The following is a 27679-nucleotide window of genomic DNA, read 5'->3' on the forward strand; positions in this document are numbered from 1 at the left end:
CCTGTCCAATAACAATAAAATAACATTTTTAAAAATAAAATGATAATAAAATAAACTAATATTTTATAATATTAAAAATAAACAAAAAAAATTCAAATTAAAAATTAACTTCAAAATTACAAATAAGATAATATTTTAATCATCAACAAATAATGGTACCCAAGCTTTTTTCATAGCTAAAGAAAATTGTAACACTTTATTTGACCCCTGCTGACATGACCATGTCATAAGCTGCCATAGTAGATTTTTTTCATTGATATAACAGTGTCAAATTACCTTTACCGGTAACTGTCATGGTAGACGCCATAATATTTGATGTCTAGCCATATCATGACATCAAACACTACAACATATGTGTTAACAATTACTGGTCATGGTTATATAACACCGTTACATGACTGGATATAGTCTATTATGACATCTCATGATAGTGTCTAATATCTGTCATGGATATGTCACTGTGGTGTAGAAAGATTCAAGTAAAGTGATACCTAGAAACTAAGTGCTAAGCTGGCCTTATTCGTTAGGCTGTAGTAGCAACAATAGTTATTAACAATAATAAGTATAAACATTTCATTAAGCCAAGCACAATCAAAAAGTTTTATCTTGCACTGTAATTTTTCTCCAATTGTTTTATTAATACCCAGCCTTGTAAACATTTGCAATGCAGGTTCATAAAAATGCTATGTTCAAAGATTAGCCTATGTCTGAAGATAATAAGTACAACCCCATTTCTAGAAAAGTTGGGACGCTGTGCAAAATGTAAATAAAAACAAAATGCAATGATGTGCAAATCATTTAAACCCTATATTTCATCGAAAATAGTACAATAGTAGACAACATATCAAATGCTGACACTGAGAAATTTTTATTGTTTTAAGAAAAATATCTGCCCATTTTGAATTTCATGCCAACAACACATTCCAAAAACGTTGGGACGGGGCAACAAAAGGCTGGTAAAGTTCAAGTAAGAACGGGAAAACATTTCACTTTCAAAACTACAGCAATTGGTCTCTACAGTTCCCAAACGCTTACAGAGTACTGTTAAAAGAAGAGGTGATGCAGCACGGTGGCAACATGCCTCTGTCCCAACTTTTTTGTAACATGTTAATGGCATCAAATCCAAAATGGGCATATACTTTAAAAAAACAATATAATTTCTCACTTTCAACATTTGATATGTTGTCTTTGTAGTATTTTCCTTTAAAATATATTTTACATGATTTGCATTCTATTTTTATTTACATTCTGCACAGCGTCCCAACTTTTTGGAAATGGGGTTGTAAATATATGTGGCAGACCACTATTAACAATTAACAGATATAGGTTATTAATGACAATATCAGCTAAGGTCAAAAGCTCTTGCCTGCCATAGCAAAGGATGAAAAGGGAAGGTTGTCTTTTAAGAGGGGGCCGAGTATGGACCGCCGCCTTTTGGGCGTCGGGTACGACAGGAGATAAGCTGGTGTGAGCCCCATCTGACACACATTTTAAATCCCTCTCATTCTCACACACTCTCCCATCCCAACATAGTGCTGCAAGCTGAGCAGACCTAACGCTGCTTTTATGTAAACACACACATACACACGCACAGACACAAAGAACTCACACACTATAATTCTGTAATGCGCTCACTGATTAATGGCCTGCACAAGGCCACAGATTACAAACACTGCAGATGACTTTTAAACATGGATAGCATAGTCAATTGTATAATGCCTGGTAGGACAGGTTCCAGATATTCTGAAAACATATCTCACTACGATCAGACCTTAAATAGAGTATTATAAATAGAGTTATAGCAATCTTCCACGTACCTCCATCGGCACCTCAATAATAATGTTCAGCCAAGAGCCCTGCAAAAACCCCGAATTGTCCTTAATCCTAAGAATAGGCCTACATCATAGTTTTATGACCAATCTTGGCTTCCAACAACAACGTGTAAAAAAAAACCCAAAGGAATCTTCAGAGGAGAGCAACACTCAGTCCATTAACAAACCAGAATTAACACAGAGGGCCTGATGAACTAAGCTTCTGCAATAGTTTCAGACACAAATTTGACAAATTCTGCCTGTGTGTTACACAAAACTGGTGCACAAGCCTAGTTTCTGGGCATTTTTATAAGTTTACAAGCTTGAATAGCTGCCTCTTACAATGTATTAAAGTTTCATGATGAATAGGCCAATGGAAATACTCCAAAATTACTTGTAAAAACAATCTTGTTCCATTAACTTTGGTTAAAAGTTAAGAACATTTTTTGCTTTTCCTGTAAAGATACCATTTTGGAGATACAAGATTTTATATGCAAGGGCGGGGACACAAAACAAGGGAACTGCACAACAAGTGGTTAGAGATATTACAGGTGTGGACTAACGTTTGAGCCACTTTTGAGATTTTGTGTTTGGATGGAGGCAGTAGTCTCGAACACGTGCTGAAAGTTTACCATCAAAATAGCACGGTTTAAACTCTCAGGACACATGTGAGAAGATGCAGTGTACAATATGCAGTGATGCAGCCACAACATATGCATGCAGTCTCTTTTTTTCTTTGATGGAGTAGAATTACCCCCTGTAGACTGTGGGAAATAACTTCAGTGGGAAAAAACTTGATTTGTTAAGTTAATCACTGAACTTATATTTTATATTTTGTCTTGAGTTTGTTGACGGCTCCATTATTTTACAGTGCTTTTTAAACACTGCACCTCACAAGTGAGCAGTTAGTGGGCAGGGCTAGGCACAGTTTGTGTGATAAGCTGCAGTTTTAGTCAATCAAACTTTAAAATCAGGCATATTGTGGTCACATGAAGGTGACTTTTACACTGCACTGCAACAAGTGTTTGTATGTACATCCTTCCCAGAGAGTGTTTCTATAAAGAAGAGTAATCAGTCAAAATGATTCCATGCTTACGTGAATCAGCATCTTCATTTTCTTAGTTCCAAAGACAAAAGCCCATGCTCAGAGAGGGGCAGGTCACACTCATAATAAAACATACCTCTTCCCAGATCCTAATGATGATCTCGCTTAAATCTGGGGGGAGAGGAATACATCAGGCTTTGCCTAAAATAGCCATGCTTATCAAAAGCACTGCAATTTATTAATAGGAGTCACTAATAGCTGTTTATGAAAGAAAGCTGCCAAGTTGGCATAGTTATGTGATAAGGCTTTTAGAATGCGACCCCACTCTGCTTCCTTGCGAAGGGGGTTGAGTGTCATGCGGTTGCCATAGCAATGAGGCGGGGGCTGTGGTTAAGCCGGTGGTTTGGAGTTCTGCCCAGCATGGAGCTGTGACACTCCTGCTGAGAGTACGCTCCCTCTCTCATTCTCCTTGTTTTACTGCAGCTCTCCGTCTCAGTCTCCATCTCTTACTGTAGATCTCATCTTGCTTTCCCTTTCTCTTCCTCTCTCCCTCTCTCTCTCTTTCTTTTCCTTTCTTTCCCTCTGTCGCTGTCTTTCCCTCTCTTTTACACTCTCTCAGCTTTCTCTCTCTGTATCTCTTCATCTCACTATCACTGTAGCTTTCTCTCCATCACTGTATTTGTTTCTCTCCATCTGTAGATATCTTGCTTTCTGACTTCCTCTTTCTCTCATAAACAGAAATAAACAGAGAAATTTTCTAACATACATTCACTGTGATGGAGTCTAGCTCTCTCTGCTGGCCAGTGTGTACAAAACTCGGTCAAAACAGAGATAAAAAGAAACTAAATCACGTGTTGAGCACTGCTGTGAACATTTTTATATCCACTAAAGCAAGTAAGCCATTTATTTTGATAACGTGTAGACACTGGAACCCCGGCTTCTTTGTGAAAAGCTAATAAGCACACATTCCTCCAGAACATTTAATTAGATTCTTCTTGCAATCCTTCACCTTAAAACGAACAAACACATTCCTAAAAATCTCCATGACCTAAATACCTTTCAAATGTCTTTTTCTGTGAGTTTCCTCAATTATCCTATCCCTACAGGATGTTTAGCTTCACCCACTGCTGTTCCACTGAGGTGTTTCGCCAGGTCTTACACACTGTATACTCATCAGATAAGAGACTACAAAAGGCCCAGCGGTCAGTGGTAAAGTTAGGAGCCACCACCAGTCACTCACTGCAACATGGCCTTCAGAAACAGGTCAGCCACAGACAGCATCAGCCACAGTCCCATGACTTCTCTCTGTGTGGCCCTCAATGATGGGAACACAGCCTGGATTATAAATCGAGGAACCACAGTGGGCTTCACCCATTTCCTTGACTTGTGTGTTCTTTGTTAGCTTCATAAAACACTGCCTGCCCTCAGCCTGAGAGAAAAAGAGTGTCATATGCGTCTTCTGACAGCAAATTTACAACACAGTGGGAAAGGCATCTATAATAGGAGACTATTAAAATGTAGATGTCTGACATTTAGGCCAGGACTGACCGTGGGCCATGCTATCTAGGACAGAGGAGCTAAACATAAGACAGGGGCTTCCCGTTGAAAGTCATTGCTAGAAATCTGTGACTCTTGGACAGACACGTCGGAGAACAATGGAAAGTAGGCTAGCGTTCAGGTCAGAATGCCCCGAACCAGATCAGAGTAAAGCCCAGGGAGAGATCTCACTATTCCCCAAACATTTAGCCCCTATTTCAGTGTTACCAGCTGCCTCCTTTCCGTGCATTCTATCATTAATATTTGGCCTGAAATGAAAAACAAGGTGAGTAACAGGTTATATTTATATTATTATTATTATTATTAAGTATTCAGATCCACAGCTATCCCCTTTGGTTACAGTGCTGATTTGTAATGCTGACACATGTTTTATGGGACAATATAAAACACAGCCTAAACCCAATAAGCCAAACTAGCTGCACTACTAGGTACACTCACTAGATGGCCCTATACCAGAACAAATGTAAAATTTTTGTAAATGACAAAAGACTAAAGAGCAAATTATGTTTATATATAATATCCACACTAATGCTTAAAAGCTTGGAATCACTGTTTTCAGTCATGTAAAACCACTTTTCTTATACAGGATGCAGATACTCTACAACTTCACAGGTTTAAAATCATTTGCAGGAAGCGGTGAAAAAAAAGTAAAAAAGAAATTTCGGATGGGTCCAAAACAATGAACAGAGCCACAGATGATTCCATACTGAGAAAACTGTATAACTTTAAGCATAGAGTTAATTGAATTGATTCATAAAGTTGTGATCAAATCTTATGGCTCATATTTTAATAAGAAATTGAACACCTGTAACTAAATAATAACAGTATGTTATTTAACATTTAATAACTTAATGTTTCCAAAAACATTTAAATACTGAATAAAGCACCTTAAAATATCTTCTGATGTCTTGTTTGTATTTCAATTAACACTGTTATTATTCAACAAAATAACAACAACTGATGAAATGATTACAACAGAAGTGTATACAATTGGCAAATCATATTTTTTAAAAAAATATATAAATAAATTATAAAGATTTGTAATACTATTTATGTTTTAATGTGTTTTTTTTTATTCACTACTATAATCTTTTACCATCACACCTGAAGACACACTCACTGAGCACATTATTAAGTACACCTACATTGTATCTACACTGTTTGTCCATTTAATCAGCTTCACTTACCATATAGCAGCACTCTGTAGTTCTATAATTACAGGCTGTAGTTCTTCTGTTTCTCTGCATACTTTGTTAGCCCCCTTTTACCCTGTTCTTCAGTGGTCAGACCTCCCACAGAGCAGATACTATTTGGGTGGTGGATCATTCTCAGCACTGCAGTGACACTGACGTGGTGGTGGCATGTTAGTGTGTGTTGCACTGGTACAAGTGGATCAGACACAGCGGTGCTGTTGGATTTTTTAACACCTCAGTGTCACTGCTGGACTGAAAATAGTCCACCAACCAAAAATATCCAGCCAACAGCGTCCTGTGGGCAGCGTCCTGCGGGCAGCGTCCTGTGACCACTGATGAAGAACTAGAGGATGACCAACACAAACTGTGCAGCAGCAGATGAGCTATCGTCTCTGACTTTACACCTACAAGGTGGACCCATGACGCAAGAGTGTCCATAATACAGTGGACAGTGAGTGGACACAGTGTTTAAAATATCCAGCAGCACTGCTGTGTCTGAGCCACTCATACCAGCACAACACACACTAACACACCACCACCATGTAAGTGTTACTGCAGTGCTGAGAATGATCCACCACCCAAATAATACCTGCTCTGTGGTGGTCCTGTGGAGGTCCTGTCCATTGAAGAACAGGGTAAAAGGGGTCTAACAAAGTATGCAGAGAAACAGATGGACTACAGTTTGTCATACAGAACTACAAAGTGCTCCTATATGGTACGTGGAGCTGATAAAATTGAGTGCACATACAAGGTAGGTACCTAATAAAGTGCTCAGGGAGTGTAGGTCATTCCAGATATATCAACCCAGTCGGTTGTCTTGTCACATCTTTCTGTAGTGTCCTGCTACTAATGAGCTTTGATTAACTTGGATAATTTGCCTAATGAGGCCTGTGGGCAAGACTAAGCCAACATGCCATTTGATCACACAGATTAAGCCTTGCCTTTCCAGTAAAAAACACAAAGAGGAAACCTGAGGAAGGCATCTACAACATGCTGTTTCTACTATTGCCATTCTGCCCAGATGGTGGGGGCTGAAGAGTCAAGGTAACAAGTAGTAGTTAATTATAGTATTAGTAGCAAACACAGCTTGCTATGGTAAGAGGATTACGACAGAGAGCAATGGTCTGTGATGGTCATAAAGAGAACCCATTCCTCCTTTGACACACCATGTCTCACAGGCATTAAGCCATCAGGTTCTTAGGCAGGTCTCCCAGTCTAACTTCTCCCTTTTTCTACTTCACTAGGTCTTTGTCAGTACTCTTACTGTAAAACTACAGCTGAACACAGATCAGCAGAGTTTGCTCTTCTCTTCTTTTCCACATCAACAACAATCAAAACATAGTTTTATAAAACAAACAAAACAAACAAACAAATTAAAAGTTACTTGCTATGATGTAAATTCTCCAAGTATTTTCAAGTACTCTGAAATATCAGAAATCATCTAGCTCAGGGGTGCCCAAACTTTTTGACTCAATGTTTGCGACCGCGAACGTTTACTTTATATGCAAGTAGAGTCGTATGCAAAACTTTGAACAGCTCTAGCCAAATTGATTTTCTAAGTGAAAATAAGTTAATTTGCTATTTTAGTGCACAATTTCTATTTATTTGCTTTAAATTCAGCAAATAAAGAGTAACTGTGTATTAAAATGTGCATAAGTGTGTTCTTTGTAGAGGCTGTGTACTAATTTTCACTTTAAAAAATCAGCAAAACATATAATTTGTCCAGGGGCACCCAAACTTTTGCACACAACTGTATGTTGGCAGACATCTATGCAAACGAATGCACACAAAACCCTCACATGTTCATAGATGCAGAAGTAAAATTCAGCCTCCACTAATTTAAGCTTAAGGAGTGCCAAAACAACAGACAAAAGAGTGACAGTAAGAGTCCTGAGCAACATGTAATCCTTGGCCTCCACCTCATCATATATGGCTGAGCACGTCAGCAAGTGCAGGATGAAGGTAAATTTTCCAGTGGACACACCTTATCCTCCTCCATTCCTATCATATTCCAGCTGTAGTTTAAGTTGTTCTGCCTGTGCTTCTAGTGCTCCAGAAACATGACATCTGTGCATTGTTTGATGGGCCAAGGGCCAAAAAGACAAACCAATATACAAAAAATAATGTAGGTTTCCAATTGATTTTTAACAATGCATTTTATGACATCACACTATATTTTGTTATTAAAATACTGCAGGGCCAGTGTACACACAGGCCAACTTTGGCCTACAGGCAACAATTTTAGCAGCATTGACCAAGCTAGTTTCTCATATTCCATAAGAAAAAGGCACATATTCATATGCCTTTTTCAGTGATTACTGGTTTCTCAAATAGGAACCAGCATGTGATGGAAGAAATCACCACCTACAAGCAGCAGTTCTAAAAGGGAATTGCAGGTTAACAAAAATAAAATATTTCAGAAAATCTTGAGAATTATTTTGATTAATGAAACTGTAATATTGCTTATGATTTACTGCATACACTGACATGCAAAAAATGCATGCATGTGACTACTCAATGCCCTCTCCTGTTTCCATCCCCAATTACACACACAGTAAACAGAGCTGGATATGTCCTGTTATTTGGATTTTATTCTGGCTAATTTTGTGGTGAAGAACAAAGTCTTATGGGGATAAGTTGATTTTGATTCATCTCATTAATCTCAGTTTTCCCTATGAGCATTACAACACATTCAGGGACAAGTGTAATAGCAATTATACCAAAGACTTACTGAATCTTACCAGTTCTAGGTCTAATTTTATTGTACCTGTAATTAATAACCCTTATGCCACACCTAAATAATTACCAGATCGAAGATCGTTCCTGCCAGTGAAACAAAACACACACACTCCCGACAAGTTGCTTTTAGTCCCACCTAAATTTCTACTGAACTGAACGTGAAAATATGTAAAAACTGATACAGGTTTTGGCAGCAGTGGCAGAAGACCTTTAACAGAAAAACCCAACATTACTAGGACTACTGAAAGTAGAACCAAAGTGCTAGTCAGAACCAACCACTACGAGCTAAGCAGGGCCAGAAATGCAGACAGAGAACCCTTGCGATCCCACAGCCAAGAAAAGAAGGTCCCCAGGCCACAAGTGTATAAGAGAGAGAAGAAACCCCGCAGCCCCACAGCAAGGCAGAGAGTTAAAGAGAGACACAGAGAAGCACAGAGATGCAGGTGCAGAGAAGGCTCTAGAGGAACTGCAGGGGGGGCGAGAAACAGAGAAAGAGAGAGAGCAGCATTTACCGGGTTCCCTGTAGCCATGGCAGACAGCAACCACTGTCTCCATTTGTCCTTGCCCAGATCGATGCTCTCCTCCACACTTTTCTCAGGCTGGAACACACAGAGCCCACGGATCACATACTAACAGGAAACAGCACGCAAAAAGGGGCCTCCAGCCAGCCAACAGTGCTGCTCGTGAATGAAGAAGCTGTGCTCTCACCTTCCTCTACACTGCTTGCCAGTCTCACTCTATCTCTACCTCTCTCTCTCTTTCTCTCTCCCTCAACCCCCTCCTTCTGCCCTGGCAGAACCAGTGCGGAGAGCAGCCCACCAAACCTCCAAAGTTCTGGTGCCAAACGCCTCAAGCCAGAGCAGTGCATCATGGAAGCATTTGCTGGCGGCTCATAGCGTTTGGTACCAGCCCTATAACCATAAGTCCTCATTTGTATTCCTTCCAAGAAAACAAAATATATATGCTGCGAGTGCTGCACTCCTCGGTGACAGTTCTGCACAGAGCAAAAGCAAAAGTGAGAAATCTGTTCAAAATCAGTCATTATTCAAAACAAAAGCCGACAGCATCTGACAGTACAAAAAGCTGTCAAGATAGTGTATGACAGTCACTTCGGTACAAAAGCAAAGTTTCTAAAGTGCCTAACTAGCGCATTTCTAATGTGTTTAGAATCCAAAGTGAACACCTAGAAAAGTTGTTAATTTACCAGCAACTGAAACAGCAGATGACTGTTTCATTAAAGCTTTGAGCTTTTTATGAGCGAACTACTCACCTCGCTTTTGTTCTTCTTTCTATTTTTTCTCTTCCTCTGCCTCTTCTGAAGGAGTAGGGTTTCGTATTTAGGTCTGGGGTGCTCCTGCGGACGAGAGGCCAAACTGTAATATTAATTTCATATTCTGTGTGTGACCTGCTGGCTGACTGTTGAGACTTCATTTGGAGGAATTTCAAACCATTCAAATAGGTCAAAACCCACAGCAACTCAAGGACACAAAGCAAGGGCAAGCTCCAAGAGTTATCTACGGAATCTCGGAGGAGACAGTTTACAAAAGGAAAAAATATTCAAACCTTTGCCCGTTCCTGAGGGGGAAGATTGCATTTTCAGGGAGGAGAGGGGAATATATCAAATGAAAACAAAAACTACATTGGGTAAAACAAGCAGCACTACAGCCATTAATTTATATTACGGCTATTTTTAGGCAAGCTAGCGTGCAAACACATTTCTTTAATCAACACAGAGTTATGTAAATTTTTTTAAAAAAAGCTGTCATAAGAAACAGCTTTAAACCCATATACATGTATATCGTGAACTATTTACTACTTGTGTTTAGGCCTAAAAGAGCTACAAACAGCCTATAATTGTTGCTCTTCTAAGCCTAAACAAGAAGTGATTAATGGGTAAGAGTAGTTTTGCAGACGCTACAATATGCACTTCTCCAAAATGTCAACTATGTGTTGTGCGATTCTGTGGAGCTGTCTGTCAAGCACACGTTGTTTGGCTATCTGGTAGCTTTGGGGCAGGACGAGACCCAAATGATACCCAATATGAAGCAGAATTAATGCAAAATCAAACTGAGCAATTTGAGCATTGGCTGGTGGAAGAGGTGCAACACTTATACGGTCTCCAAAATATCACAAAACAATGAAGCATTTATTAATTTTTGGAGAAAGGGAGGAAAAATGCGACACTTTCCTCTTTCTATTCTGTATATTCTGATTTGGACACTGCCCCCCTACTGCAAACTGTTTTTTTGATTTTCTGAAAGTGAAAATAAGTTAACACTTAAATATGTTTATTATTTTAGTGCACAATTTCTATTTATTTGCTTTAAATTCAGCAAATAAAGAGTAATTGTGTATTGAAATGTCCAGAAGTGTGTTCTCTGTAGAGGCTGTGCACTAATTTTCACTTAGAAAATCAGCAAAACGTAACCTGACCGGGGCACCCAAACTTCTGCGCACTGTATGCTACTATATGTTGACAGATATCTATGCAAAAAAAATGCACAAAAACTCTCACATGTTTGCAGATGCAAGAGTACAATTCAGCCTTAAGGTAGTCTCCCCTAGTTTAAGCTTAAGGAGTGCCAAAATAACATGTAGACATATGACTGACAGAGAGAGTCCTGTTATTTTTGTGCTTGGGGACCAACATGTAACTCTTGGCCTCCACCTCATCATATATGGCTGATCATGTGAACAAGTGCTGGATGAAGGTAAATTTTCCAGTAGACACACACCTCTTCCTCCTCCATTCCTGTCATATTCCAGCTGTAGTTTAAGCTGTTCTGTCTGCGCTTCCAGTGCTCCAGAAACATGACCGCTGTTTCAGAAGGCCAGTGGGACAGAAAAAGAGAGAGAGAGCAAGAAAGAGAGAAATAAAAACATGAGCAAAAACACTGCGTCACTAATTACGTTAATAGGTTTGTTTAGTCTGTAATAAATCGCATCGCTTTCTTAGTGCCAGCACAGTTTCAACTCCTCCTGAAGAACAGGACTACAAATTTAGATAACAAATCATCCCATTCATCTTAGACAAATACTTGGACAACATTTGCTCTCAGTTTGAAAAAAGTACTCGAAAGCCAATAAATATTAGCCGCTCCAGGTGCATGACTGTACACACAAGCACTCCATCTGCTCCTCACTGGGGGTTGTGTATGAGGAATAATGCATATACCTTGTTGCCACACGCAGCTGTGAAAAAAAAAGTACTTTCACAAAGGCTCCAGGAGAAGGGCCGATGACGGCAGAGCCAAGACTAGGCCTGAGCAGCCATTGACAGGCACAGGTAATGCTACACCTGCTCATTCATCACCCGCACGTACTGTACACACAAGCCTTTATCTTCATCTCCATAGAGACATAGCAACATATCTGCTTACTCATGGTGCCCGTCACCTGGGATTCAGATCCAGAGCAGGTGCTGAGGCAGCACACAGAACAGTCCAAACTGAGAAGCTGCGAAGGTGGTTCTCAACAGACCTGTATCACTTCTGCTCAATTTGTTAACCCTTTAACCTCCAGGCTTATTACTTATTTATTAAAGTGACAGTAAAATGTTCAGACATCAGACAGGCTTCAGGAGGTCTGCTACTACTGTTTTCACCTACCTATAGTCGATATGACATTATTTAAAAAATTCAATGTAGTTTGAGTTAAGCATGTGATAATTTAGGTGCTTGTTAGCTACATTAACTTCAAAGCTCCAGTGCAAAACTTGACAATCATCACCCATATTTCTCCAAGGAAAACTGTGTAGATATTTATTTTTTTTTTTAGCAGAACTTTTACTTCAATTTTAAGACACAGTATCCATTAACCACTATAAATTACTAAGGGACAACTATAAAACTACTAAGAAAGGGTGAGGAACAGAAGTCTTGGGGACTTTAGAATTTAAGAGTCTGATGACTACAGAGTAGTATTCAATAAATAGCGATGAAGATAGAGAAGAAGAATGAAAAGCTGATGCATAAACAAGAGGATGCCTACCCCAGAGGGACATGAAAATGGCGAAGAAGACAGTGGCCGGGTTGTCGAAGAGGTGGCTGGCACGGGCAGTGCCACAGGCTGTGCTCAGATGCCAGTAGTCACAGGCCCGGTCGCACAGCGGGCACATGGTGAAGTTCTGTGTCTCATCACACATCTCCAGACTGGAAGAACCAACACACAAACACATCCAAAACATGGTCATATCAGTCCAACAGTACATTCAGAGGGTGATTAAAACAGGGTGAATTGTACAATGGTGTCAGAATTAACTGCCATATAAAAAAGTGAATCAAATGCGATTATCTATACTGTATATACACACACATTACTGTGCAGAGGTCATAAACAGTGTTTAGAGTGTGTGAAATCCTCTGATGGTTGGCATGCTGCTTTTAGAAGTTGCTTTTAGAAGTTGCTTTCACCCTCATTTCGACTGCATGCAGTACAGTGCACACACCGATTGAAGGCAAAAGTACTTTCCTTAATTTTGCCTGATTTGTGGCCCATTGCCTGATTAAATATGCGCCGTTTTATAATTAAGCTGTTCTCACATCTAGCTTGTTTGCTAAAGTTTGAACCAGAGTTTTTGTGACATCATGTAACTATTTAATTTGGTTCAGTTTGTTTCACACTGCAACAATTAAAGCGCACCAAATTACAAATGTGAGTACTTGTTTACTTGTTAAATAGGCAGGGATACAAGCCTGTGTTACTTTGACATTTGCCGTCATTTGAGCCAAAAAACTCCTTTGCATGAAAGTAAAGATACTTAACATCTACGTGCATCATAATCAAACCAATAATGATCACTTCGCTATTATTTTATTGCTTGTCTGCCGTTATAAGTAGCAGCTCGGGCTGCATGAACATTATGACCATCTGTAGACAGTCAGCCGTTAAAACAGGCAGATTATACAGAGACTACGAAGCAGAAAAGCACTCATGCTGATCTGATGCTAATTTCCCCCATTTGGTGCAGACATCACAAAAATGAGTTCCCACCAGCAGTGAACCAAACCACAGTTCGTGACCCCCAACTTTGCCAGACCATGGTTCATTTGTTTATTGCACACACGAGTACAATGTGGAGTGTTCAACCAAGTGCCTTCTAGCTAGGTTAATGTTAGCTATGTCTTCAGCCCACTGTGCTAAATGAATTACTAAACTACAGTTAATATGTGCAAAGAATTAATATTCAGCTATAAAATTATGACATTTATCATGTAGCAAGCTCCTACTAGAGACCCTCCAGCAGGCCAGTGGAAACAAGCATTACTTTATAACTGAACAAAAAAAATGTTAGTTAGCTAGTCAAGTTAAAAGCTAATTGTCAGGGACAAGGTCATATCTTTAAAACAAGTCAGCAATATTACATTTGTTACTTGAAATAAAATACATTTCTTTACTTACTTCACTTGATCATGTACAGAAAAAACTACTTTTTTGGTACAGGTGTCTCGTACACCTTCTTCACCTGCCTACATACGGAAAACAGAACAAGTGGTGGGAAAACCCTGCTTGACCCTCCTGCTGAAAGTTTTAAGCAGGGTGACATTAATTGAAAATAGAAAACCTTATACAGGCAAAAAAATGTATTAACTAGCTAGTATGCTGCAAGCTAGGTTGATAAACTATACCTCAAAAAGAAAAGTAATTTAAAAGCATTGAAAAAAGTAGGCTAATAATATCATAGCACCCATTTTAGTGTATTCATGGCACCAATTGTTATGTAAATCTGACTAAAATAGCATATTAACATTTAGAGCTTTTATGTTATTACATAACATTCATGTGCTATTATAAAATATAAAGAGAAAGAATGTTAGTTAATTGGGAGATGGAGAGATCAGGAGGTGTGTACGAAATAAAGCTTTACATTATGGTGTGTCACTTCATGCCAGTAAAAGTCCTTTCAAACTGAAATGAAACAAACCATGGCCTACTGTTCCCAACACACTGTCAGTTAACATGGAAGTGAAAAGAAAAACAGCTAATAGTAGAATACAAGAAATATTAATACAGCTATAGTGATTTTACCATGTCAATGTGTTCAATAAACCATTTTCAAACTTCTCCTCATGGCAGCCCTTTGTTACTTGTAGTAAGTACCTAGCTTTGCTATCAACATTCTTTTCAAAGTCTCTAAAATTAAATCTCTGCATTTAATAGACTGATCTTGCATTCTCAATGGTAGTGACATTTTCAAAATATCACGTTATCCCTCAGGGATTATATTCTGCTTACAGTGTAAGCCCCAGGCAAGTTTTAAAGTCCAGAATGACAAGAGCCATGGCAGCAAAGTTTTAAATGACACACTACCACCCCTTCTTGTGCATTTTACCATGCCTGAGCACAATCTTGGAAATTCACAATCTCATAGAACAGTGGTTCCAAACTCTGGTTCTAGAGTAACCCCTGCCCTGCACATTTTCCATTCTCCTTGCTCTAGCACAACCACTTTTCATCTCAGGAAGGGCTTGTAAATTAGCTGATTAATCAAATCTATTATTAGAGCATGAAAAACACCAAAATATGTGGGGCAGGGTTACGCCAAGACCAAGACTGGAAACCACTGCCATAAAATATCGTACAACCTACAATTCTTAACAGAGGTTCTTCAAATAAATGGTTTCAGATACAGGCAACAAAACACCATCATACTGAAGCTCTACCTTGACCACTACATGAACTGACCTTCTGGCTTGCACAGAAATGTCATGTTTCTGCTTGCCTGCTACACTGTGATTTCTAAAAAGTCTTTAGTAGTCCGTTATGTATTAGTTTTATCTAACATTGCATTTTGAATGTTTGTAAAGACCTGCCACGAGCATTTGCTAGGTGTTATCAATCACTGAACATGATGTTTGTATGAGCCTGCAATGCTAAAGTTTACAATCATTAACAAGTTCCACAACGACAAACACAATCTAACGGTGGTGGCTCTTTTTTTCAATGAGCTACCAAGAATGACTATGTTGAAAAACTTCATGATAAGCTCAATGACATCATATGTAAGGGCCATTACTTTGTCGTAGCAGCATTTTGGGTTGCATAATTTGTTTTTACTTAAAATATTAATTGAATATTTGTTTATTTTATAAACAAAATGATGCCCATGCCCAAACACAGCAGGCCTGAAGCCTATCACCTAGTGAGTGTGCACTGCCTCATACCTGGGTATATTGGAGTCAATGGTAAAGCAGCCGTATAGGAACACAATGATGCCCACCAAAGAGGCCAGGGCTAGCAGTTGAGTGTAGACGCCAAGCCAGGCGAAGTAGAGGCCTATCTTCTCCCCAAAGTAATTCCTGAGGGCAAAAGTCAAAGTCTTTAGAAATCACGCATGAAGTATTGGTAAACGTTCATCACATCTTATGAAAAACAGTGTGTTATTAAAAATGGCATGTACCTAATAAGGTCAAGTGGCTGATATTTGAAAAAGGCTCCATATCTTGCCCACTCATCATGTAAAAGCTGAAACAGTGAGAAAAATTCAGGTTGTATGGCATATGTGTACAAAAAGTGCCCATTATGCCTTACATGCTACACAAATACATAAGTACAGTTTTAAATGTAATTAATTAGTTACGACTTGGACATTAAGTGATCACCTTTAATTGAACAGAACCTTATGAGGCAGTTCATTAAACTTTAAAAAGATCTTCACATTCACACATCTCATTTAGAAGAATGAATCCTGAAAGAACAATCCACTGAAAGGTCCTTAAACAACCAAAGGTGGCTGTTCCATGGCATCGCTCAAAAGGACCCTTTGTGGAACCTTTTTTTTAAACCCCTTTTTACAGTAGCCATAAATACAATAAATACAACAGGTCCCTCAGTAGAACTATGCATTTTTTTCTTTAATAATAATAACATTGATGGAATATATTTTATAGGAAATGTGTATGATTTGCAGAACCGGAAGTGAACTGGATTTTTGTCTTTGTAGGTGAGCAAGCAAGTCAGCACTTTTAAAAGTATTATTTTGTAGTTAATGTTGTTTTTTATTGGCAGTTGTACATGATTTTTATGATATCAAGACAGTAGTTTTGAACTGTTTTTACAACAGGAGGTTCCAATCCAATCCACAGAGTCACAACCTTCACACAGAAAGCCCTACTTAACCTGATAATAATGCTTGAGTTGATTTCCATTCCACCAGTGGAATGACCACTTAAGGGGCTGCACAGAGAAGATAAATAAATGTACAAAAAAATGGCTAGTCACCTGTCTGTCATTCGTCCCTTCTGAATGTTCATTGTCCTTGAAGTCTCCCTGCAGCAAATCATACATTAACAATTTTCAACGTACTAAATGCTGGATTTTGAAACAGTTAATGTAATGATCAACATTTGGGTCAAAAATGAAGGTTCAGATGAAGAACTGCACAAACTCAACTCACATCATGCAGAGGAAAGGCAGAGTCATACACTCCTTTAGCTATTAATGTGGTGATTCCTGCAAGCAAAGAGAGAAATCACCATAAAGTACCACTGGCTGATTGGCACGACCCCGCTGCTTTGCTTTGTGTGAAGCTAGCACACAGGGTTTTCAAAATGGAAAGCGGCTGACATGTAGAACACAGGCTTTCATCAAAGTAATTAATCAGTCCTCAAAGGAACAACACACACACTCCGGTGATTAGCCCTCGATTAATAAAGTGGCTCCCCAGCAACAAGCTGGAGGGACCACCACTCCACTCCTCCACCCCCCATGGACTCCGCTTCAATTCTGAGCCCAATCGTGGGATTGCATGACCCAGTTTAGACAGTAGAGGAGACAGAGAGGAAGACAGCAAGTGAGTGAGTAGAGAGAGAAGTCTAGATAAAGAGAGCGTGAACCCAACCCCTTCTGTTAGCTAGCCTCAATCTCCCCGTAGCTGCCGGCAGTGTCCGTCTGCTGAGCAGATCGGTCCAGGAGAGCATATGGCAGAGGCCTCTCTCCAGCACCCAGATTCGCCAGCATCGGAACCAGTGGGCCTCTCATCCTGGCTTTCCTCAGGATCTCTCTACCACTTTTTCATCGCCTTGGTTACAGATTATTGCAATACTAACCCATGGTTTGGCAGGTCCGTGTGCAGGCGGTGCGTCTGAGGATTTCGTACACCTGGGAGGAGAGGAGAGAACGAGAAAGAGAGGGTGGGGGAGAGAGACAGAGAGAGAGAGAGAGAGAGAGAGAGAGAGAGAGAGAGAGAGAGAGAGAAAGGGAGTGACAAACAAAACAAAGTGTTCCTAGAAAGCCCCCAGAGGAACTGTCTCCTAGTAATATGCCTACAGAGGGCAGCGTCATCTCAGGCTGCTGGTAAATAACCACATTATTCCAGCAGACTCACACAACAACCAGGCCAGCCAATTCTAACCGTGCTGTCCCAATTAAACGAGATGACCTCTTCCGCACTGAGGAAGGAGAAGGACTTACGATTCGGCTCCTCGTGGCATTGTCAAAGAAGGTGTCCTTGGATTCAATGTTGTACCTGAAAAAGACAAAAAAGCAGCGAGGCTGAGTAAAGGCAGGTTTTGCCAAAGTCATGAGTGAGGGTTTATGTTTTTGAGTGGTATGAGCGCCTTCGGCACTAAGAGAAATCTCGTTAAATCATCCTCCCCCATGCGCGAACCCTTAAGGTTCCCCAGAGGTTCCTCACAGATGGAGCTTGTCCCGGGAGAAGCTGTGCGAGAGGAACTTAGTGCGGCTCTGCTGCTGCAGGTGGGGAATGTTGGGCTGGAAGGGCTGGTTCAGCTTCCTCCATACTGCGCTCATAGTGGCAGACAGACCCTTGTCTTCCTTCATCTCATAGCTCTGGGAGAGACACATGCAGTAGAACATCAAAACATGAGGCAAAACAAAACTATTGACATCAAGCTGAGAAAGAAAAAAACAATAAACCACATACGAACAATAACATAGAAAAAGTGTTGCAGATAAAATAACTTTAATATAATACTAATATAATACTGTTCTAAAATAATGCTAATATAAAGTTTCGGATCATTTGTAGGAAGCTGTACAAAATTAAGAAACTGTAGTGACCAGAATGATGAACAGAGTTCTTGACCATTCTTAAAGGAATTAAGCTATAAAAAATATCCAAAATAGCGCATAACTGAGAAGAGGTGACAAAGTTCTTGGCAATAAATTACTTTAAACAGATCATTAGAAAGTTAATAAATTATAATTAAAAAGAAAACATTATTATAGAATATGATAACTGATTCCAAACTTTTGAACTGAGTCATTTATGTATATTTACTTCAAGCGTATCCAAATTCAATGATGGAACTACTGAACGGTCCATTTTTTTGTGGACATTCCTCTTTAGCTCACCCCTCAGTCTTTTTTTAATTTTTTTAATCATTGTCCGTATAGTAGACATGGGTATTTTCAGGTGTAAAGCTATTTTTATACACCTTTATCAACTTTCTGTCTTGTTTATTTTGTGGATTCTTTGATCATCCCCATGCTGATGGATGACTAAGGGTGTTTGCCCTGCATTTCACCTCATACTTGTACCCTAGTGAAGCAGGTCTGGATGGATGATTACTTAAAAGAGTTCATTAAAAACTTCAAGGCTTTAAAAGATAAAATATTAATGTGTATATGTGTCAGTTATAAACAAAAAATCTTTTGAATGATTTTTTACTGAAATTTGAGTTTTCTCATCTATTCAGTGTCAAATTAAGCTGATATACACATTTTTCATTTTTTATTTAGCATTTTTTGTGGGATTGCCAGTAATACCAACGTGCACTTCACTAACTGACCTCCAAGACTAGATGATGAGCAACCATGCTTTAGAATTCTTTGACGGAGAAAAGAACAAGTCCTGCTCAAATATTTGACACTTGAGTGACCTAGCTTCTTTTTACCCAAAGACCCTAAATGTCCAAATGTTGTGGGCAGTTTACTCAGTACAGAGACCCCACAGGTTCTGAACATCCACATTAAGAATAAGAGAAAGTTGACACCTCCAGAGTGTATATGAACTAAAGCAAGACACACCTTTTTGGTGGGCACCTTGATCTTGAGGAATTCTGCTTCCCTGCTCAGGACCTGCCAGGGTGCATGCACCCGGATAAAGCCTTGCCCATGGACTTTGTGCTGGGGGAGTGAGAGAGAGGGAGAATAAGAAAGAGCATTAATCAGAGAAGGGTGATTGTGAACCCCATGGATTCCAGTCCACAGGACCCCCTGCTTTGCTCTATAACATTTCCTACCCCAAAAACACCTAATCCATGAAGGGCTTGATAATTACCTGATGAGTTGGATCAAGTGTTAGCTATATATAGCTGTAGACAGTGGGGTATACAGTGCAGTATAGCTGAAACAGTGCAGCGCAGTGGGTCCTCATAACTGGAGTTACTGTCTAGCCTATGTGACATAATATAAAATGCAATTGTGCACTGGAATCATGTCTCAGAGAAGATCTTTAATGCTTTGTGAACAGGCCAAAATGTTTAATAGTACAAGTTCGTCATTTTTCAAAAGATATTTCTGAGCGGATTATATAAATAAGGTAATCCACTTGCAAAAGAAAGGAAAAAAAGTCAAACACAACATAAGTTGATAAAACGGGTTTCCAAAACTAGATGTCAAAAAATGATAAAAAGAGTAAAAAGGGGAGAGAGAGAGGAGAAAATCAAGGTCCACTTTTGCTTCAGATCTGAAAAAATCCACAGTTCTGTCCATCTTTCCACTGTGAGAAGGCAATTCAACACTATGGGTCTAAAAGGATAAGCAACTGTCAAGAAACTGTTACTGATAAAAGGAAACAATCAGAAAACAGGAAAATTTGCAAAGAAGCTGCTGGTATTCTCAGAGCAACAGACTGACCACCTCAAAGTCCAGACCTAAACATCACTGAATGTGTTTGGAATTACTTGCAATTCTCCTAAAAAGATTGGAAGTTGTAATAACAGCAAAGCGTGAATACACTAAATACTGAAAAATGTGATATTATATTTATTTATTGAGGCTTCTGTGTAATTTTCTGTTAAATATATGTTCTCTGCTCCTTTCACGACCCTGAAAAATTAATAAGTCGTACTTAATTGCTGTTTGACTGGACATTAAATAAATGAAGCATGGTCTATTTTTGCACTTTTGCACAGTATGATATAAAAGAACATTATAAGACTATTCAACCTGTTTTAAGTCATTTTATTAATTGAAATTATCTCATTCCTTTGGCAGATCATTTTCTTTTTTTTTCTTGTTGAGCAATAGTTTATCTCTCCCGTTAATTAGTTATAGCCATTTCACAACTCAGCCTCGTTCTTATTTCAGTACCCCAGTTGAGAGGACAAGAACAAGCGCACAATTCCTGGAATGCAAAGCCTCCACAGAAAAACACACTCAAAAACTGCACAAGTCTGCCACACAAGTGCACAGACACCAGGCTGTTACGCATAACGACAGAGGTGAAAGAGATCCCTAATTCACTGTGCACCACTGAGATGCTATGCGATCCTGTGCTCCCCAATCGCAGACAGCATGCGGCACAACTGGGACAGAAACCCAGGTCCCAGCTGTTGGGTGCGTCTCTGCGACGCTGGGCAGCACTTCAATTCTCTGTACTCTCCGGGGGATTAATTACATGTTAAAAAATATTTTGCATGTAGATAACAGTTGCTAATGGAGGTAAACGGTCACTCTATCTGCCATACACCTACAGAGACGATTACATAAACTTCAACATGGAGCTCAACATTACAGTGTGCATGCGTGTGCGTGTGCTGGTCATGTAACAGAACTCTAAAGCTGCCTCGTCTCCACACAGCGATGATAGTAACTTAATCTGTCTGGCCGTACTTGGCTATGCCATCATGATCAAGGCATAAGCGTGTGCTAAGAAGAGAGGAGGATGTGACGCTGACAATAAGTGACAGAGAGAAAGAGAGATGGAGGGAGATCATGGAAACCTGAAGCGAACCTTGCTCTGGCCTGTGTTCTAGCACTCCCGGTTCTTTCTTCTGTCCCCTCCACACACACACACATACACCACACAAAAGTGAGATAAAAATAACATGTGGATCTGAGAAGGTTAATTAGGATAAGATATTCCAATTAGTACTTCATCTCAGCAGGGTAAGGCAATTAGGTCGATTTTAGAGCAGGCTGAGGGGGAGCCTTCGCTACGGAAACCGGCTGCGGCTGACATTTCAGGGGCTTCCAAACACACAAAAGCGGAAGTGTCCCCCGCATGCAAGGGTGAATCCTGCCTTTGACATTTGGAATAATTAAGCAGAGATCTCATGCTAGAAGTAAAGGGCAGTGATGAAGAATATGAACAAGAATGGACCAACATGAGCTTCTGATGGCAATGAAAATGATGTGGTTCATGATGAGGACCATGACAATGAAAGAGAAGACATGATACTTTATTTCAATGCTTTTGGGTCTGTGCAGTGAATCAGAACTTTTACAAGCAAGTACCCAGAGTTATTTCTAAGATTCGCTGCAGAGAAATGTCTGGCTGTCTAAAACTATATTTTAGACCTATAACCAAAGACATTATCACTTAGGAAACATGAAAGCAAACCGGTACACCTCTGATTAGCATTCACTGGAAAAATGTGTGCCCATCTTCTGTAAGTACACAGCTGAAAGAGTTACCTTCTTGTTTAACCTTTTTTGTAGTTGCCATGCTATTTCTTGTTTTGGAGGCCCCTCAGTTGAACTATGCAGCATTTTTTCTTCAGTAACATTGATGGAACATATTTCAATATGTATATGATTTACAAAACCATAAGCAATTTTCATCTTCATAACTCAGCAAGCAACATTTATAAAAGTGTCTTTTTATTGTGCTTAAATGCTATTTTTTATTATGGCAGCCGTTCAGGTTTGTTTGATATGAAGAAAGCTGCAGCTGTGCCGTCCATTTTCTTTCAGCACAGAGGAGAGGTGGTGAGGTGTAAATTGTTTTTACAGAAGGGGTTCTCAGTCCTGCCCTTACAGCCTCATTGCTCACTAGCAGCTCAACACAGACACACAACATTTCACACACAGAGTGCCTAAAGTGTCCTAGTTAATCTAATTTTTATATAAGGATCTTTTAATTTGTTTATATTTATTAAATATATGGGAGTCAATTTTCATTCCACCAGTGGAATGGCCACTAGGGGGGGCTGCAGAAGAAGGTTAACATCGAAAAGAATATGCGTGCTATTAAATGTAAACTTCTTTAAATATAAAAATATGGAACATATGTATCCTGCCTTCTGCCCAAAGACAGCTGGGATAGGCTCCAGCACCCCAACGTGACCCATGCTTTTGAATTTTTGGAGAAAAAAGATATTGAGTTGGCACCCTGACATTCTGTTTATATTTTATATGTTCAGTGTTTTTTTTTCACTTTTTATTTATTTATTTATTCATTCATTCAATCATTTATAGGTATTGAAGTAAGGGGAAGTGATAAAAATTTTAACAAAAATAGAACCAACATGTGCCTCCAATGACGATAAAAAATGATGATGTTCATGATGATGACCATCATTATGAAAGAGAAAAAAATGACATGAATAAAAACTGGATGCACAACATCAGAATCACACCAGTATTGACAGATAATTGCTTTAAAGATTTATTGGCATGGGACAGCTGTTTAGACTTGACCAATATTTGATGATGTAATTATTGCACTCCAGATTAGCACAACATTTAGTGACACTGGGCTATTACTCAAGCATGTCTGCATTTTATTAATGTAACCTCGTTTGTAATCCTATAGAAATAAATGCTGTATTTTTTTAATAATGTTGATTGAGGTATAACTAGTTCAAATTTCTACGTTATAAACAAATTAGCTGTTACTCTTGTTTCTTGTACTTGTTTCAAAAACTTGTTATATCCAAAATTGTTATAATATTCAGCACTTTGTATTGAAACTCATCAAATGTTTATGTATCAGGCTATGTACATGAAAAATATCAGATATCAGTATAAGCACATAATTCCTATGTTGGTGCATCCCTAATAAAAAACAATAATAAAGCGCTAGTAATGGTGATCATAAAGGCACTGCTGATGAATATAATGTCTGTGACTATAAAACAAAAGAAATGATAAGGATAAAAACAATAATAAACCACCAGTGATGATGATCATGCCGAATCACCTTCCTTGTGACACCTGGGTGAAAGGACAATTTAGCTGTCCAGATTGCCGTAGTCATTAACCTAACAGGTGAATAATTTATAGGCTGCAACTTCAAGCGTTTAGCAGCAGTCACAGAGCACAGCCCTCAGAAACACGAGAACACTGGAGTTTTAAGAGTTCAGAACCACAGCTTAATTACGAATGAGTACTGCTAAACCAATGCAAGATGGTTCGGTGGTGGCAGAAAGACAAAAATCCACCCATGAGTCCACCCACTTTCAAATTCTTGGATACCACAAAAGAATGTCATGTTTTTGAGAGATGGCAACCAAGCCAGATAGATAAGTGTTAGAACATTTTAAGGCAGTTAAACCAATTTAAAGCCAGTTTAATGTTTTCTGTGGTGTGCTCTGGATCTAAGATCCAAAAGCTTCCATGAGCATTTATTCTCTATAATGCTGTTTCACATTAACACTGATGCTAATTATTTCTATGAATTACATTTAGAGCAGCAGAGACTTCTGTGCTGATGCCATTTAAAGTGGTGGGACCAGCCATGTGAACATGCTTAAGGACAGTCAGCTGGTGCTTTTGGTTTCTAGGGGTAAAGGCAATTTCAGAGTTATATTAATTATCATGTTCCCCTAAAATAAAACTGTTCTCATATTTACACCTTAAATCAGAGGCTTATTATATCTTAAAGTTTATTATTCATACATTACATGTACTACAATGCAAACTGTCTGTGTTATTGATGTTTAATAAAAGTTCGGGTCCTCTGGTGTGTCCTGGCCATTTGAGGGGTTAAACTGCTGTGTACTCATTGCCATTTAAAATATGATACCTAGGACAGGGAGCATCCTGAGAAGTTTTTACAGGTCTCACAGCAAAAAAGAAAAAAAAAAACATATATATGAAGAAACAGGGGGGACAGAAATTTCATACATGGTCTTATCTTAACACAATCTATTCTGTTGCTGTCCTAACAAAACTACTTCCAGCAATGCATAAAAGGTTTGAATCTCTACTGGTCCATTCATTATGAAATGTTCACACAGTAGGTTATATGTGGCAGCTGTTATTTTAAAATGTTTTTGATATGACAGGGACTATTCTCATTACAAGTCCATTATAGTGTGGATCCCTTTGGCAAACCACTCTGGGCTCCACAAAGGCTGATACTGCAAATGTTAATCAGGGCTGAAATAATTATTCGCCTTTATCGATGAAGTCTACAGTAAATAACGTCGATAAACATTTCCGTTGCAGATTTTCGTTAGCTAACATTTTTAAATGTCCACCCTAATGAGTTTACCTAGCTAACTAGCTAGCGTTAGCTAACTTAACCTGAAGAGGCTACAGAGGGCAGCAGTTCACTCACTGTGTTGTATCTATGTGAGCAAACCGCGAAAGAAAAGAACAAATACAGCCGAAAGTTAAAAAAACAGTGAGGTCTGGGAGCAGTTTCTTAAAATGAAGGATGAAGTAGTCCCATAGAAAATATGCTAGTCTGACTTCGTTTTCCACGGAACGTTACCTTCCAAAGCAGGGGAAGAAAACATGCTGGTGTCGATTCTGAAGCAACAGTGCGGTCAGTAAACGGACGAAGCTGAAGCTCTCTGAAAAGAAGCCAGCATGTAACTGTTGCACTGTTTCAGGTGCAACGGAAAAATCGCAAAATTGGAAGCCAATTTCAGCGTCGTAGATAACGGTAGCTTTTCTTCCATGTTGGTATTCTGACAAACAGAACTAACGTTAAGTTACAGCTGTAGGACGTGCAGTTCACACTGTAGGTGAGCTAATAATGTTCCCCTTACAAAAACCACCATAGAACATCATAATAGACCACTAGCTAACTAGAATATTCAGCAGACGGCTTCAAACACTACTGAGCAGCTTGTCCTCGTCCTGTCACAGCCTTACATGTATCAGTTATCTAGCAGCTAGGTAGCTAACTACGTACAACTGGCTAACTCTTATTCACCAGGGTATATTTTGGTTTTTCCATCTGAATTTACGTGACCAAATCGTAAGGCAAATTATTCAGTAACTGCATGAAATGAATGTAAATTTTAATTTTATTTATTTATTTATTTATTTATTTTTTGTACAAGTTCCCCTCAAATCAACAGAAAATGTTTTATGATCATGCACATATTGCTATGTGCTTACAATTTACTGCTGAAAGCCAAAAATCATAGATGCTCTTTGCATTATTTTATAAAAATAATTTTTACAGAGTATATCACTGAAGAGACACCATCTGTTTATAGTTTATAGCCCAGTATTGTTGAAAAATGGGTCGACTTTCAGTAGACAAAAAAAATTGAGTTCAGCTTCTTTTATTATAAAGATTTAAAATTACATTACCCATTTATTTGACTGGAAAGAAGACAGTTACAGCTCTCATATGACACCCACCTTCTAAATGTAGCTTATGAAATATGAAAGTTATGAAGAATATGACAAAGTGTGTTTTGGAACCACTGGTGGTATCAAGGAGTTGAAAAGGTTAACTCATTTTGTAAACACAGGCTGAATCTTGAGTGGCTCCCGACTTGTTTGTAGTCCACTATGTTATGAAATTTTGGCTTCTGACCCTAATTATGCACAAATTTGTCCAGTAGGGAATTATTCACATGTGGCTGAATCCCAAACGGTGCTTTATTAGAGCTATTATGTACTTTCTGGATGCAAGAGACATTATTTAAGACCTACCTAGTGCATTATGTTCGGAGCAGGGAGCCATTTGAGATTCAGCTATAGTTTTCGCATATAAAAACCTGAGAACCTTTTCACACAAAGCTTATCCAGTGAACCAGCATGTTAAAATGTTAAACCAGTTAAACGATGCTGCAGTCTGAGGAGCTGTAACATTTATTTACATATTTATTATATATCTCTTATTTTTAGCTATTGCTATTGCTTTACCAACAGGCTTAAAGAAAGCACCTTGGTGAACAGTACCTCAGTATGTCAAAACACTCCCAAACATTTTAATGGTACACCTGCATCACATTCATTTAATTTCACATGCATTACCAACTGTCAAAATATTTCTTTTTGCAGCCCTAGTATTAATACAAGACTAGACTAGAAGATACTTTTACACTCATTGTTTCAAAAATGATACTGCCTTCCACCCAATGACTGCTGGGATAGGCTCCAGCTCCCCCCGCAACCCAGAAGGATAAGCGGCTTAGAAGATGTGTGTGTGATTTTAAAGTGATCAGTAATGAATTTACTGCACAGAAAATGGATATCCTAAAATGAAGCTGATGAATGGATGCTATGTTGTCCTCAAGGTGGTCATCACTCTTCCAGATGTGCATATCTCATATCTAAGAGGCCTAACACTACACGAACACTAAACATCTAACACATAAAGACAAATATAAGGGGTCCGCCCCCCCTCCACACATACACACACACACACACAAAATAGGCCTGCAAACCTGCAGATGTGTTGCAGCTGTAAGCGTGCTCTCTTGAGCATTCTTAATTGTACAAAGTACATGTACAAAGTGAACATTACTATGATAAACAACTGAGAAACTTTAAAGGGCCCATGTTGTATTTTTTCCACTGTAGTGCAGATATGGCATCTGTCTAGGATTATGGAACAAAAAACAGTCATAATTCATTTTTGAATGACCTCTTTTACATTACCTTTTTCCAACCTCTCTTCATTGATTAGAATTAAACAGGCCTTTTTTGATACTGTGCGTTTAAGACTACTATATATATATATATATATATATATATATATATATATATATATATATTTATAAGTGATCTCTGTTTTGGTTGGCTACCTGTATTGAGACTCATTCAAAAAGCAGAGTGTAAATGCTATAACAGTTCTTGCTACTTCAACATGAATGGAAGGGGCTAAACTGCTGTAGGCTGAATAGGTGGATATATGTGAACATGCAGTTTTTATGTGACATCACAAAAATAGTGAATTCCAAATGGGAATATACTGACTGTATGGTCTGGAAAGTGAACAGTTTGTTTTGAAACAAACTACGTTTACATACTACATCAGACTCTTTTATTTCCAACAGCCAAAAAAAACCATTTTTTTAAATTATAGCCAGCTGTGTCCTGCAAAAGCCCACAGCTTGCACTCAGAGAACCCATCTGTAGGGCAAACCCAGGCAGGAATGTACTGGATTCACATTTTAGAGACATTTTAATGGCATTTCATAATGTTTTAATTACTGGTTCCTGCATATCACCTA

The 27679-nt window shown here is 38.8% G+C and overlaps 1 protein-coding gene across 1 annotated transcript in view; it reads right to left on the bottom strand.

Annotated features, from left to right (window-relative positions):
• Positions 1 to 27679, bottom strand: part of ano2b (anoctamin 2b) — a 63930-nt gene that overhangs the window by 31195 nt on the left and 5056 nt on the right. Inside the window, exons 4-15 of the mRNA XM_036577450.1 lie at positions 19335 to 19433; positions 17980 to 18134; positions 17757 to 17811; positions 17393 to 17444; positions 16741 to 16796; positions 16566 to 16613; positions 15745 to 15809; positions 15509 to 15643; positions 12336 to 12496; positions 11081 to 11163; positions 9616 to 9699; positions 8858 to 8944 (exon numbers count right to left, since the gene is read on the bottom strand). Of these exons, the coding sequence (XP_036433343.1) occupies positions 8858 to 8944; positions 9616 to 9699; positions 11081 to 11163; positions 12336 to 12496; positions 15509 to 15643; positions 15745 to 15809; positions 16566 to 16613; positions 16741 to 16796; positions 17393 to 17444; positions 17757 to 17811; positions 17980 to 18134; positions 19335 to 19433 (1080 nt within the window). The remainder of the gene's footprint in view (positions 1 to 8857; positions 8945 to 9615; positions 9700 to 11080; positions 11164 to 12335; positions 12497 to 15508; positions 15644 to 15744; positions 15810 to 16565; positions 16614 to 16740; positions 16797 to 17392; positions 17445 to 17756; positions 17812 to 17979; positions 18135 to 19334; positions 19434 to 27679) is intronic.

This window comes from Colossoma macropomum, unplaced genomic scaffold (genome assembly GCF_904425465.1).
Source record: "Colossoma macropomum unplaced genomic scaffold, Colossoma_macropomum, whole genome shotgun sequence".
In the NCBI taxonomy this organism is placed as follows: Eukaryota; Metazoa; Chordata; class Actinopteri; order Characiformes; family Serrasalmidae; genus Colossoma; species Colossoma macropomum.